Source organism: Pararge aegeria, chromosome 24 (genome assembly GCF_905163445.1).
Source record: "Pararge aegeria chromosome 24, ilParAegt1.1, whole genome shotgun sequence".
Taxonomy (NCBI): domain Eukaryota; kingdom Metazoa; phylum Arthropoda; class Insecta; order Lepidoptera; family Nymphalidae; genus Pararge; species Pararge aegeria.
Window position 1 is genome coordinate 2,196,602 of NC_053203.1, and position 16,813 is coordinate 2,213,414.

Here is a 16,813-nt window from a genome sequence, read left to right on the forward strand (position 1 = left end):
AGGCTCCGAAACGGTCTCAATGAAACTTTCAGGGAATCTCCGGATTGACCTGGCGAGTAATCCTGTAAAGTTTAGTGACGATCGGAGCACTCCTATTTTTGAACTGTGAAACTGTCAAATACAGCTTTTATTTACTATGATGATATTCTATTGTTGAGTGTACATGGGTGTAGAGAAGAGAATGAATACGGAGAGAAATCAATGATTTAATATATTATGAGACTTAAATAATAAATTTAATGATGTAAGTTTATTGTTTAAATAAAATAAAGCAAAATCTAGCCCGGCGAAGCGGGTTGGGTACGCTACACACCTAGACACTGAAAAACATTCATGTTCATCACACAAAAATTACAGTTGTGCGAATCGAACTAACATGTGGAAATATTTAAATTATATAGTAGAGTAACAAAAAAACCCGGGACCTCCCACTTATAGGTACTCCCGGGACCACAGTGCTTACCACTGTGTTAGGGAGGTCGTCTATCAAACGGACAGACAAAGGACATATCAATTAGGTACACCTCGAGATCTATACCATTTTCGATGGAAATATTACGATTAACTTCGGCTTTCTCGCCATCGATTCTCGGGCTTTGCCCCGATGCGCCCGGTTACACCCGGATCGGCTCGCCTGATACCCGGTCATGGTCACGTCTCATTTGCCATTTGTATTCATTGTCACAAACTTATCACTTTACTCCCATAATTTTCATTCATTCATAGTAGGATCGTTAAAAGTATTTCGTTTTTTTACTCCAATAACAGTAAAATAAAAGTCAAGTTTACTGATAACGACTAAGACACCGAGAGGTATCTTTGCATCGTTCGAGTCCATATAGGTCTGAAGTGCATTGAAAATGCACCCGTAATAAAATTAAAATGCCAACTGGCACCATGTCATGTAATATTGTCTGTGAATGAAATATAATTTGAACTATTTAATGCGAACTATTTATTAATTAAATAGGTATTATTAGCATATTTGTTACAATTCTAATCAATTTACCTGGCAAATTATAGTTATCCAAAGTTTAATTATTTACCCACTTTATAAAATTACTGTAACATCAGACATGTCTATGATTTCTTGTTAATATGAAGATAACATTTTATCCTTTTTCCGGGATGAGAAATATCTCCTGGCCATGCTGGGCGTGCTGTAGAAAGACCTAAAATAAATAAATAAATATATATATACCTATTACGACAATACACACATCGCCATCTAGACCCAAACTAAGCGTAGCGTGTGTTATGGGTACTAAGATGACTGATGAATATTTTAATGAATAATATACATAAATACTTACAATATACAGATGACTCAGACACTAAAAACATTCATGTTCATCGCAATTTCCAGTTGTCGTAATCGAACCCACAGCCTTGGACTCAGAAAGCAGAGCTGCTGCCCACAGCGCCAACCGGCCGTCAATACAATGAAGACATTATGATAGACAGGTGTTTTCAAGAACATGCTTATATCAATATTGTTTCGCAAGTCATCTGTAGGGATGGCCAGGGGTAGTGTATCGAGCGGGGTGCGGGGCGCGGGGCGTCACCGATCGATCGTCACGCCTCGTGCACTCCCACCCAGCGTCTTAACGAGAACTCTTGCGTACTACGAGAATGGGCAGGAAAATAGACTACTTATACCTATATATATTTAGCGTACAAGTTAGCCATAGATTGCAATGTCACCGAATAAGTGATGATGGTTCTAAGGCTAACGGCTAACCTGTTACGGGTATTAAACAAATACTTCGGTCTCGTCTCTATTCGGCTAGTTATTACCCAGCCAAAGATGGCAGGGTAATAACTAGCAACGACCGAAGCCAACAGACCAGAACAGACTAGAGGAAATTCAGAAATTCTAACTCCGCTTAAGACTTAAACCTTTACCTCCGCTTAAGACATATGACAATTCCTTTGATAGATAGAGCTTTTCTTATAAAAGTGGCAAATTAAATAAAACTTTAGGGATTGCGGTGCCTTTAGTGAGGAAGATAACTTGTATTCCGATGCGGATTTTGTACTTTACACGCCTTGTAGAACATTAATTTTAATTCCTTGAAACGTATGTTACTTGGAACAGTTAGGGGTTCAAACCCACCGAAATTTAAGTTGTAACCACTAGGCTATTACCGCTTCCAGGTTAGACAATATAAAATAAAAATAGTTAATAGATGCGATTATATGATTACTCTGAAACCAGTGGTTTAAATTTCGTATATAATAACTATATAATTATATTTACTTGCTTTGGAGGATTTATTTTATTTTCAGTCATTAAATAACTTGCTATGCGCCTTGTAAACTCTCTAAAAATAAGACTCTTTAAACAGTGGCGCATTCTTTTAGTTTTAAAATTTCAGATCTATATGCATTCAATTGTTTAGCCCGGATAGATAGGCACTTCATACCCGGGTAGGCAGCTGTGCGCGAGGCGTGACGATCGACCGGTCACGCCCCGAGCGCCGATCGATAAACTGTAACCGGGTTTGTTTTTATCCCTACACTCAACTCAACACCAATTTAATGACGAAAAATTATGTTGCTCTTATTTATCTTGATGAAATTTAGCTGACAGCCTCTTTGCTTTTTATTTTGAATTTAATAAAAATGAGTAAACTTATCACAAACGTGTTAGAAATGTCAAAACGCGTAATAATGTGCTTATAATCAAAAGGCCTGGTTTAATTTCTATATTTAATGTTTTGTATTTACTGGTACACGGATAGATGAGCATATCATACCCGGGTAGGCAGTGGTGCGCGAGGCGTGACGATCGACCGGTCACGCCCCGCGCACCGGTCGATACTCTATAACCAGGTTTGTTTGCAGTCTGCCGATGATATACTGATATTATATTAACCACTTATCAGATAATTTCAGCATCGGTCACACATTACCTATTTTATACAGCTCTTATTTTTTTCTTAAATTTTTATTGAATATATTTTATGATATTTACATTTCTGATTATCACTAAATAACTTCCCTGTTATGTCAAATGTATGAGTAAAAAATAATGTTTCGGTATATTAAAACTTTCTTGTTGATTTTTTGTTTACTGTAGGTACTAAGCGGCGATAGCCTTAGAGGAAATATCTTCTAGAGTTCTGCAAAATGTTTTCAAAGGCGTGTGAATTCTACCGATACGTACTTTGCAAACCTGGTGGTTTAATTCAAAATTCAAATGCTAAATTCAATTATTTCAAGTAGGCCTAATATAAGCATTTTTGAAACGTCAAGTCTACTGTTTGTAGTGACTCTACCACCGGTTCAGAAGGCAGATTCGAGCGAGAAGAAGCCGGCAAGAAACTCAGCAGTTGCTCTTACAGCGTAAATCCTTTTCATACTGACAGAAGATCCGTGCCCTGTGCTGGACCGGTGTGATTGATAATCATGATTCTGTATTATCCGGGTAGATAGGCACCTCATACCCGGGTAGGCAGCGGTGCGCGAGGCGTGACGATCGACCGGTCACGCCCAGCGCGCCGGTCGATACACTCTAACCGGGTTTGTTTTCATCTCTACACACCGCTGGTTTGCCGGTGATGTACTAACGTATTACCCACAAAGTGGAAAATTCTATTCTGTTTTAATTAATTTATTAACGCGGGAAAAGTAATTGATGTTCTTATTTTGATTGGTTCCGATGAATGGTCTGAGGCATTAAAATTTTGACTGGGTATGTAAGTTATTTTGTGAATTACACAAAATAAATTACATACCCAAAGCCGTGGGTTCGATTCCCACTACTGAAAAAATGTTTGTGTGATGAACATGAATGTTTTTCAGTGTCTGGGTGTATATCTGTCTATTATAAGTATTTAATTCATAAAAATATTCATCAGTCATCTTACGAGTAATACCTGTAACACGCTTACTTTGGGGCTAATTGGCTATGTGTGTAGTGTCGTAGTATACTTATTAATTTATATATAATTAATTTATGATTAGACTTATATCGTTTGCATAGTATTTCCACCAGTGTGTCAATACTCCAAGAGTTGATAAAGCTGTGGGAGAAGATACAATTTTTAGCCGATAAGAGAGAGTACCTGATTTCTGAGTCCAAGGAAATGGGCTCTATTATTATCTGGGCAATATTATAAGTATTTATGGTTGTTATTTATAAAAAAATTCATCAGTCATTTCAATACCTATAATACAAGCTACGCTTACTTTGAGGCTCGATGGAGATGTGTGTACTGCCAAAAATCCATTATCTTGGAGAAAAATGTCTCCTGCCTAATCAAGCCGATCATCAATAGCACGATTTAACGTAACATGATGCTACTGATGATCGATGTTAACTATTCAGCACTAACTTTAATGTTTTTTTTTCACCAGGTCACGGTGGAGTCAACCAGCTAGGCGGAGTCTTCGTGAACGGACGGCCTCTACCAGACGTGGTGCGCCAGCGGATTGTGGAACTAGCACATAGTGGTGTGCGACCGTGCGACATAAGCCGGCAGCTGCGGGTGTCGCACGGCTGTGTGTCGAAGATACTATCTCGGTGAGTATACGTACATCTATACCTTGAACAAGACACCAGACATTGGCTAATCTTTGTAAAGGTAGAAGGGGAAAAACCTTCAACATGACTACAAAAGGCTCTTATTCTCCTCGATACAATTTCATATTCATTATGGTGCTGAGTACTTCTAAATGAGATTTATCATTATCATATCAACCAGGCACTACGAAGGGGTTAAGGCGATAAGTCCACCACGCTGGCCCGGTGCGGATTGGTGGACTCCGCAAACCTTTGAGAAAATTATGGAGAACTCTCAGGCATGCAGGTTTCCTGACGATGTTTTCCTTCACCGTTGAAGCCAGTGATATTTTAATTGCTTAAAACGCACATAACTTAGAAACTTTAGAGGTGGCTGGGATTCGAACTCTGTCGAAGTGAAGTCGAAGTCCTTCCCACTGGGCTATCACCGCTTCAAAATGGCTAATAACTATTAGTTACCTATATAGTTCTTCACAACGAAAAAACACTTTATTCTTGAGCATATTTCTGACGCAATGGTACACGATTCAGTAAAACTTAATCGATAATAAGAAATGTCAAAGTTACCTCTAACGGAAATGTGAATTACCCACGTTTTTGTTTGTTTTATAAATATAACCTAAAATAAACTATGTAAAACTAAATAAAGTCTAAAACGTCTTCGAAACCACCGCAGCGAGGCACTGTTCCTAAGATGCTGGCAGCATTGCCCCTTTGTATGGTCAAACTAATTCGTTGGCCAAAGTAACGGCCCGCTCTAGGATCACCGGTAGACTCGATAACCCTTTTCGATAATTTTGTTTGTTATTTAATAAAATTTTGGGTTGAAAGAAAAACTGCATAGTTACACGTTTAACAGATAAATACCTGTATGTCTGGGACGCATTGCATTTTAAGGATTTTGGAAAGTTACGGCAATATCGTAGGCTACGCATTTATCACATGTTCTGTGACATTTTTGTAATATGTTGCTAAAGTTTACATGGAACTATGCTGTGGTTGAGTTGAACATAGGAAACAAACAACTAAGACAAATTATCGTATTTATAATAATAATATAAAGTTTGGATTCCAAAAATTGTTAATTAAAATAATTAGAGATATTATTACTTCATGTACCTACGCACTACATTATATAATCAAATAGGTTGAAAACACTAATAAGAGAGAGACAGAGAAATGAAACAAAACTACAGCGTTCTCTGTACGTAACTAGTAACAATAGTAATGAATCACGGCAATATATAAAGGTATGTGTGTCTCTCCGTTCCGCCCGCTGAGCAGACCGGCGCGTGCGCACATTTTGTGCCATCCGTTACATTACACCTATGTAGGGCTGACAATATTTCTATATTTCCCGGACAATTCCTTTAGGCCGTTAGCCTATGAAGCAACGATTTCAAATGCAACAATGCGACTTTCTAGCGGTCTGCGCGCTTCGAGTACTTAGCCACGGGTCTTCTACCTCATCATCATAAAGCCATTACCAGCCCTGAGCCCACTACAGAGTACGGGTCTCCTCTCAGAATCAGAAGGGCTTAGGCCATAGTCCACCACGCTAGCCAAGTGCGGAGAGGTAGACCAAACGGCCTTGAGAACATTATGGAGAACTCTCAGGCATGCAGGTTTCCTCACGATGTTTTCCTTCACCGTTAAAACAAGTGATATTTAACTGCCCCGAAAAGTTGAAGGTGCTAACCAGGGATCAAACTCGAACCCTCGAAAGGAAACCGAAGCCTCCCACATAACACGAATGGTGTAATTATTGTATAAACTTCTTTATCAGTACAGTCTAGCACTCCAATTGCTATAATAATAATAATAATAATCTCTTTATTGAGACAACTAAGGCCCACCTTTGTACGATACAACTTAAACGACTATGTTGGAATTTATTTAAGTATATAATCGAATTATATTATATTATAATAAAAATAACAAGACAGTTCGGTTCACCGAACAAGCACCGACATGAAGTGTTGCCCGCTAGCATATTTAAGATACTGTTCGAGCTCAACCGCAACCTTTGCATCATCAAGAAACGTTGAAGTTCCGGTCTTCTTTTCAATGAAACAGTTTAAACGAGCGATGACACATTGTTTTTTATATCCCAACTAATATTATAATTGTGAAAGTGTGTTTGGTTGTGCTTCCTTCAGGCCCTAACTAAGCAATCAACGCTCGGAGTTACATAAGCTAACATAGGCTTATCTCCCAGAAAAATAACTTCATATTTTTACCATCGAACCGCGAGGCACCGTAAGGATTTGCATTCCTACGTGGTTGATGTACCGAGGTCGCTCACGAAGCGCTTTCCATCTTCGTTTCTGATTCGCACCGCAAGGATCTGGAATGTCCTTTCAGCTTCCATTTTCCCTAGTACCTACCTACAATATGATTACCTTCCAATCAAGAGTGAAGCATCAGTGAGGCATCTTCTTAGACAGCATCATCTCTTACCATCAGATGTAATTGCAGTCAAGCACTTCAAGTTTATAAACATAAAAAAATACTGGTTCCCCGAGATAAGTAAAAACTTTGATAAATGTGGACGAACGGCGCGGCGCGGCGGCGTCTAGTAATTTTTTTAATTTTTTATTTGTAACTGACACTCGGAGGATATAAAAAATATAGAAAAGTAAAATGTATATGCATTTTAAATTTATATATTTGATATGTCCTCCAAGCCTAAATAAAACACTTTAATAAGAAAATAAATCAAAAGAATATAAAAATATTTTTGTTTATTTTCGTGGTGTTTTGTGATAGAATTGTCCTAACTATTTTCCAACGCATTGTAGCCCTACAACTATGTCGTTAGGCCATTGTTTTCCGTCTTTGGCTTACAAGACGAGCTATAATAGTCATTATTACTACTGAAATAAGGTACATATTATATCATTGCCATGTTAAATACATCATCAGATAGCGCGTGCCATATTATAACGCGAACAATATTATGTTTTTCTTTTTCGTAAGCAAATGTAATGAATAACTGCGTTGAACAATTGACATTAACTTGTCTCAGTTCTTCTAGAACGTTATATAGTGTTCTGAGAAACTATGGACTACGGTTTCTTTGTATTAATAAAATAGTTTTATTTAAGTAATTAAATATTTATTTTATTGGTGAATGTATATTTGCACCATCTAACTGTTTTCTGTTTTTGTTTTCTTCGCCTAGAAAAAATCGCTATGCGACGATAAAGCCGCCAAATTGTATGAGTATATGTTGTTTTGTTATACTTTTTTATGTACAAATAGCTGTTGCTCGCGACTTCGTCTGCGTTTGATTTTGTTCTATGATGTGGCATTCAATTTAGTTGTAGTTCTAAAAAAATTAAAAGTATTCAGTATCGCTAAGCCTTAAATGAGGGGTTTGCTTTCTGTCCTCTATCTCCAACCACATTCATCAATCTACACAAAGTTTGTGTAAAATTAAACACATATTATTACACTACAATACAAAAATAATTATTTAAATCGGTTATGATTTGTCGGAGTTATGGTGTAAAATCATCAAACACTTTCATCCCCTCTCCCAAAGGAACCGAGCTCAATGTCGGGATAGAAAGTACTCTATATTACTTCTTACACTTCCAAGAATATGTGTACAAAGTTTGATGAGGATCGGTTAAGTTGTTTTTGCGTGAAAGCGTAACAAACAAACTTACGTTGACATTTATAATATTAGTAGGGCTAGGTATAGGGATAGCGATGTATATATGCACCACCCAACTATTTTCTGTTTCGTTTTCTTCGCCTTGAAAAAATCGCTATGCGAAGATAAGGCCGCCAAATTGTATATATATTATGTTATATATAAATTGTATGTTGTTTTGTTATACTTTTTTGATGTACTATTGTGGTGTGCGATCAAAGTACATTCATCCATTCATTCATGTATTCTGCTTGTTTCGTAGTAATGACCACCTGATGGTAAGTGGGAAACCATCGCCTATCAACAGCACCACTTCACAGGGCATGCAAGGAGCACTTCCTGCAACATGCCGCCCTGGGTCCATCAATTTGAGGCCTGTTAAGCCTCATGAGCTTTGATTACACCGGCATCCACGCCCTTCAGAATGTTACCCATCAGTGGCGTGCACGGTTTTCGACCAGGGTATGCATAAAGCAGAAACATGGCATGAAAATTTCCCCTCCAATACGAGTTATATAAAATAATTTGGGTATGCAGTGCTTTTGTGCACGTATGAAGTGCACGCCACTGTTACCAATGCTTATTTCTGCCGCTAAGCAGCAAGGGTACTTCCCCGGACGAGCTCTGTCACAAATAACTCTACTACTTCTAGAAATTAGCAATAGATCTTTCAGAGAAGGCATGTGGTCAGTATAGTGTGGGATATTGATATGGTGGGTGATGATTTTTTTTTTCAACTACAAGAAGAAGAAGAAGAAGAAATACTTTATTGAACACAAACATCAAAATATACATAAAATAAATAAATAATAATAATAAATAAATATACTACGACAATACACACATCGCCATCTAGCCCCAAAGTAAGCATAGCTTGCGTTATGGGTACTAAGTTATCTGATGAATAATATACGTAAATACTTATAATATATAGATAAACACCCAGACATTGAAAAACATTCAAGTTCAGCAAGCAAACATTGTCCAGTTGTGGGAATCGAACCCACGGCCTTGGCACAGAAAGCAGGGTCGCCGCCCACTGCGCCAATCGGCCGTCAAAAAAATAAGCAAAAGAACAAGAATTGTAGGCATACAAAGGCGGCCTTATTGCTGCAGCAATCTCTTACAGGCAACCTCTGGCTGAAGGAAAAGCTGCAAGAGAGCGGGATAGTGCAATTATACATATATGTATATTCGAAAATGAATAGACATACATAAACAAAGATATAAAATAAATATATATGTAAATACATATATATATATATATATAATATATATACATTACGATATTTGTTCAAATTACTACAATTTACAAGTTAGTCCTTAACTGCAATCTCACCTGGTAGTGAAGATGGTAGCGGGCTAACCTGTTAGGGAGTATGGTAGTCATACCCCTAATCGGTTTCTGCGCGACATCGCACCGGAACACTAAATCGCTTAGCGGCACTGTTTTGTCGGTAGGGTGGTAACTAGCCACCATTATAAAATGTCTTAAAGTATAATTTATCATTGGAGAATTAAAACGGGTTCAAACCAATTGCAGGAGTTAACTGCGGTCATGTTAAATCGTCTTGATTACGACGGTTAAGCGTTGTCTTAACCGCAACCATGGATAGTTAATTTAACGTCTTCAATCTTAGTTAGCCAGCCTCTTTCTTTCCTTTAAACAGAAGACATATTATAAAAAAAAACTTTTTATTTACATACCTTAATGAAGTCAAGTTTGCAGCAAAAACTTTTGTATTGTTTCTCTGCGTTTTGTTGCAGTAAAGTTATTTTACCAGAGTACAAAACGCATTGAAAATCAAATACAAAATTACATAGTGTTGGGGTGCAAAGGCGGCCTTATCACTTAAAGTTATCTTTTACAGTAACCAATGGGTTAATATTGAGGTTTAAGATAAAGTGACCTCAATCAGGACTTTTTATCGTACACCTCGAGGCACGGTGAACTACGTTAATTTCGAAAAAAAACACATAAGATAAACGCCCTTTTGTCAAACTCTCTGGCGTAGCGATCAGCGCGGTGACGGATTTGATCCCCCGCGGAGACAATTTGGATATTTATATTATCTAAATTTTCTTCGGTCTGGTCTGGCTTTGGCTGTGCCTAAATACCACCCTACCGACAATACAATTTAGGGTTCACGTTGATGTATAATATAACTGCTATACATCAAACAGGTTGGCCCGCTACCATCTCAGACTGCATCATCACCATCAAGTGAGATTACAGTCCAGGGCTAACTTGTAGTCGAATACAAATATAAAACTCACGAGCTAAACTAGTTATGAGCAAAACACAAAACACGACCCATTTTAACAGAACAGAGCAAAGAAAAAAAGGCAGTAGAGTGTCGAGCGAATTCAAAACATTCAAATGGAAGGACGCGCGGGGCAAATAAATTGAAAAGCAATAGAGCTTCCATTCAAATCTCCCGCGGGACTAGAGATGTGCTGTGACGTCATGTCGGTACTTTCCCGGTTTCGAAGGAAAGGGGTGATTTTTTTTTAAGTTCTCATAAATAAATAAATAAATACACTATGACAATACACACATCGCCATCTAGCCCCAAAGTAAGCGTAGCTTGTGTTATGGCAACTAAGATGACTGATTAGTATTTTTATGTATAATATACATAAATACTTATAGTATACAGATAAACACCCAGACACTGAAAAACATTCGTGTTCATCACAAATATGTTCCAGTTGTGACATGGACTATGGAAAGCAGGGTCGCTGCCCACTGCGCCAGTCGGCTTATGTACAGGCTACATGATTTTGTATAGCGCTGTAGCTTTTAACTAAATTCTACTCTTGCTTATACTTATAAGAACCTGTAGAGTGATTGTATAAGCTTGTTAATGGATCGTTAATAAATACAATTGGTTTGAATGAATGAATGAATACACTTTTATTGTACACCAAAGAAAAAAAAGTAGTTACAAAGATATAAATACATATCAAGAGAGTACAATTTGGTGGCCTTATCGCTACATAGCGATTTCTTCTAGGCAACCAATGGCGTAAAAGGAAAAAACGTAGAAAAGAGGTAGGTGGTGCAATAAATAAGATTTAAAAATTAAAAATTTAAATTATACATTGGTTTGTTGTTAAATACTGTAGATCAGATTAAGACCCACACGTGTCTCTTCGTTTTGTTTAGCGTGTCCTTGTCCGACGAATCAGTGTGGTCGGGACAAGATGTCTTCAAATTGAAGGCATATTTAATGTTTTGGTTTTAGAATTATTTTTTTTACAACTGACGTCAATTGACTGGTGTAGGTTGTATAAAAACAAATATAATTTATACTTTTGAGCTCGGAACAAAAAAGTCTGAAACAACTATTTTTGTGTCCCCAAAAAAATGGTGGTAAATTTACAAAATACACGCAGAAGAGCCTCCCGGAAATATTTTACTATAACTAATATTTATTTTATTTACGGTTTAGGGCGATTAATTTCGGTGAGTACATTCTATTCGAGTCACTAAATTTCCTAGATTAATAATTAAAAAGCTCAAAATTCCTGCCGAATCAACTGTAACACGTTGTCCGTTTCATTTCTATAAATTTAAAATGCATCTAAAAATCGACAGGATTTGAACCTGCAGCTCTTGGCAATCGCGGCCTGATTGCTTTAACCAACTAAGCTACAGTTCTCCTACCGCCGGTGGTGAAATTAGTATATGCCCTTTTATATCAGTCTTATTAGCGACACCTGTCTGTCTCGAATAAAATCGAAATCGATATCGATATGTAACATCACTAGGCCCAGGTTCAATTTAAATCAAACAACAGTCAGTCCGAGTGGGGCTGGTTCATATCGTTGTGTCGGCCATTGTGTGACGTCACTTTGTTCATTTCAACCCCCATTGTTCATTTTATTAAAGGGAAATCATATCAACTACCTACAGTTCCAAAGAGTATCATTATCAACCCGTTACCAGTCCACTTTTGGTTTTTATTTTTATTCCACTACAAGTTAACCCTTCTCTGTCACCTCACTTGGTGATAAGATATGATGGTAGCGGGCTAACCGGTTCTTCTTCTTCTTCTTTGTCGTTACACTCTTGGCAGAGTGGTCGTGGTCATCATGAAGCGTCTTTGAAGGCAGATGTCACACGCCCCACGAGCATCCGCTTCTTCAGCTGGCCGAAAGCCTGGTGCACTCGTGCAAAGGGCCACCCACTGCAGACTTAATCTGATCGGTCCATCGCATGGGTGACCTTCCTCGACCTCTAGTGCCCTCCACCTTGCCCTGCACGACAAGACGCCCTATGGAGTCACTCTCACGCCAGGAGACGTGCCCGAAAAATTTTAAGATGCGACTCTGTACTAACGCCGAAAGACGTTTTTTAATGCCGATTTCTTGGAGTATAGAGATGTTGGTACAAAATTCGGTCCATGACACTCCCAGCATTCGTCTCTAGCACCACATCTCCAGAGCATCAATTTTCTTCTTCTCGACTAGTCGCAAAGTCCACGTCTCTGCAGCTAATCTAGGGCTAACCGGTTAGGTACTACCTAACAGGCAGTTACATTTACTATACCCCAAATCGGTTTCTACGCGACATCGTACCGGAACGCTAAATCCCTTACGGGCACGTCTTTGTCAGTAAGGTGGTAACTTGTCTAACACCAGACCAGAGATAATTCATGTTCTAAACGCTTACAATAAAATGGGAAGAAGTATGTGAGCTAGCAACATTCTGCGGATGTGAAGCGACGTGCGCGGGGCGTTTTGAATCTATATGGGCACAATGCAATAAAGGCTGAATGAGGGTTCTGTAAGTTCTTATTTCTGTGCTAAATCCCAATAATTTAATTTCCTAGGTAAACCGAAAAATAATTATAGTACGGAACCATCTCCAACTAAATCCAACACACTCTTGAACAACTTTTTCATCCCACTTTATCTACTTTGACTAAAAAGCCTTGACACGCGAATGCATCTTGTCTAGACTTAGCATTTTTATAAATATCTAGATTTGCTTCTTATGACATAGGAGCTAGAACTCAAAATCGCTTGTTCCAGCTAAAGTAGGCCTAGACCAAACGAGGCGTTAAGTTCTAAACTTCTAGGTAAAGCCAATTTATAATTGCAATTATTTTTCAAAACCATTAAGTACTCCAATACACAAATAAACATACAACTTGCTAAAACTTAAAACAGATTTATACTGCACACAGATCTCTCTCTTATTCCTATATGTACAAAAGGCTTAATTCAAAAACAAAAATAAATTTTATACCAGTAAGTTGCTGGCTGTACTTTAAAACAAATCACAATACATTTTAGACTCTACTGTGTGAAGATAAGATTGAAAATTGTTTGAAATCGCGTTTCAAACGGAAGTGACTCGGACGATACGCTTTCTGCGTACAGACAGACGGATAGAAAAAACAGTGTAATTATTATATGTATACGGACAAGACCGCGCTACTTTCATTTATATGTTAGTCATTTCGGTTTAATTTGAGGCCGGAACCTCTTTTTTTAATTGGGATTTTTCTTTAGTGACACTTTTTGAACTAAAGGTGCTGATTGCTTCTAAATAAGCTTAAAATAACTTAATATATTAATAATGTACGCAGCCCTTCACAGCGACAATAAGATATGTTATTTTGGACTATATTTCTGACTGAATCGTTGTCCGTTTTACACAATTCCGGAAAAAATTCTCAAAAATACTTGTTTAATTACGATAGATGCGCAGTGGAAAATAAAATTTAACTATTTCAAATGTCTGAAATTCTTATTTGCCGACTAAACGTTTTTTCCGACTTTAAATTTTTTTTTTTTTCTTGGCAAGACAAGTGACGTTTCGATAGATAATTTAACTGCCATTTACATTGTCAACCACAGATTGTAATCTACCTCGGAATGCTAGTCAACAGAACTTTAACTTTATAATACTGTTTGTTAGCGGTAATAGCCCAGTGGGTCGGACTTCTACTTCACTTTCGGGGTTGGGCCTAGTTCGAATCCCACGCAATTTAAATATCTTAACGGCGAAGCAAATCGTCGTGAGCCCTGGGAGTTCTCCATAATGTTCTCAAAGGTGTTTGGAGTCCACCAATACACAATGGGCCAGCGTGGTGAACTACGGCCTCAACCCCTTCTCATTGTGGGAGGAAACACGTGCCCTGTAGTGGGTCGGTTATGGGTTGATATGATGATGATGATGTTTTATTGTATACCTAAATGAGAAGAAGAACAAGAAACACTTTATTGCACGTATAACATACAGGAACAGAAACATCAAGGAGTATACAGTAAACAATGTAGACATGCAAAGGCGGCCTTATTGCTGCAAACAATCTCTTACAGGCAAGCTTTGTAGATAGGACTTACAGCAAGAGAACGGGATAGTGCCAAGTGTGTTTTAATATATATAAAATAAATAAATAAATATACTACGACAATGCACACATCGGCCATCTAGTCCCAAAGTAAGCGTAGCTTGTGTTATGGGTACTAAGACGACTGTTGAATATTTTAATGAATAATATATATAAATACTTATAATATACAGATAAAAACCCAGACACTGAACAACATTCATGTACATCACACAAACATTTTCCAGTTGTGGTAATCGAACCCACGGCCTTGGACACGGAAAGCAGGGTCGCTGCCCACTGCGCCAAACGGCCGTCAAACATAATATAAATATATAACATACATAATTATTAATAGAAAATTACGTTTTTAAAATATCGTAAGTATGTTATGTTAAGACCCCACCCCCTGTTATTGTTATACCCCTCAAATACCCCTTATCAAGATCTCCAATATGTTAGTCATTCAATACCCGCAAATTGATACATCGTCAACTAATAGTAAAGCCGAGTGGCGTTGAGTAGTTCTATCGTCACGAGAAACATAACGGACCTGTATTCTTTACAAACAGAATTCAGAACATAAATTCTGTACATTACTTGCTGTTTTCGTACATGTGACAATATAATCTATATATGTATATATAAAAGGGAAAGCCACACAGGGTATGTTCCGTATAGGCTCCGAAACGGCTGGACCGATTTCAATGAAACTTTCAGGTAATCTCCGGATTGACCTGGCGAGTAATCCTGTAAAGTTTGGTGACGATCGGAGCACTTCTATTTTTGAACTGTCAAACTGTCAAATACAGCTTTTATTTACTATGATGAAATTCTATTGTTGGGTGTACATGGGTGTAGATAATGATCTTCATCCGCTCGAGAAGAGAATAGAAGAGAATGAATACGGAGAGAAATAAATGATTTAATATATTATCAGACTTAAATTAAAAATTGAATGATGTAAGTTTATTGTTTAAATAAAATAAAGCAAAATCTAGCCCGGCGAGGCGGGCTGGGTACGCTAGTCTATATATATAAAAATGTTATATAGGTTTGTGTACGCTTCAAAAACTCAAAAAGTTCTGCACCGATCGAGCTGAAATTTTAGCATGATATTTTTATACGCATCAAGGATTGTTTTTATCTATTTTTCTCAACCATTCAATCACAATGTGCTACACGTACCCTGCCAGAAGCGTGGCAGAGTACAGCTAGTGTTATATATATATTTTTTGAAGTAAATCTACTTTAGGGTCGACTAGGGAGTGACTCAAATTTTTTTTCTTACGGAAGTAACGCATACGTCTGTGTAGTTTCCGCTATTTAAAATTAATAATTTGGATTGATCGTAAGTATATGTCATATACTCCACGCTTCTTGACTTATACTCCAGCTAGTGGCAAATATCATAATCAATTTGGATTATTTATTTCCAATATTATCAAACGGATCAATTGTTAACAGCAAAGTGAATAAAAATTTAACAGTTCAAAATCTCTTGTTTATTTATTACTTTTGTAATAAATATATTATAAATAAGTTTTTTGAGGATTGCGACATTCTATAATATTCAATGACAAGGTTATATTTTACATGTGCTGGTTAGATCAGCACATATCAATTTTCTACTCTAAATTATTCTATTTATCAAATGAAGATATTTATGAATTGTGGGTGTATTTTCCTTTCTTACTTTAAAGATTTGTATGTTGCTAGAAGAACTATTGTTTTTTGTTATTTTTAATACTATTATTAAACTTTTATTGAACCTAGGAAGTCTTGAACTGTACATAGCAAGCACTTATTATAAACCAAGGCTATTAAGAGTTACTTAAAAAAATAATCAGATTATGGCGAGACCTATTCCTCTATGACACTCCAAAGCGAATAATACACGAGTGTCTAAGTAGTTAAACCATAAACAAGATTACACAGATAAAAACACATAATCCGAAGGCGCACTTAAGTAATTTGGCGCGGGGCGATCGGGATAAGTCAATTATAAGTGTGATCACACCCTAAGTGAGACGCACAAGTGGGTCGTCACTGATAAAAGTGCTAAAACTAAAAAAAGGCAATTTTTTATAACGTCAGACTAACGAATAGCATCTAATGTCATCACTGAAACTAAACTTTTTTAAACTTAGAACTACTCGCATTCGATGTCACTACTTAAACAAAGGTTGTTAGATTTGAAAGTTTCAAATACATTTTTTAGTTTTTTGTTATTATTCCACTACAAGTTAGACTGTTATATCGCCTGTTGGTAAATGA

The 16,813-nt window shown here is 37.2% G+C and overlaps 1 protein-coding gene across 1 annotated transcript in view; it reads left to right on the forward strand.

Moving 5' to 3' along the window:
* LOC120634544 (paired box protein Pax-5) overlaps positions 1–16,813 on the forward strand; it is a 76,068-nt gene that overhangs the window by 33,238 nt on the left and 26,017 nt on the right. The window contains exon 3 of the mRNA XM_039905234.1: positions 4,363–4,528. Within this exon, the coding sequence (XP_039761168.1) occupies positions 4,363–4,528 (166 nt within the window). The remainder of the gene's footprint in view (positions 1–4,362; positions 4,529–16,813) is intronic.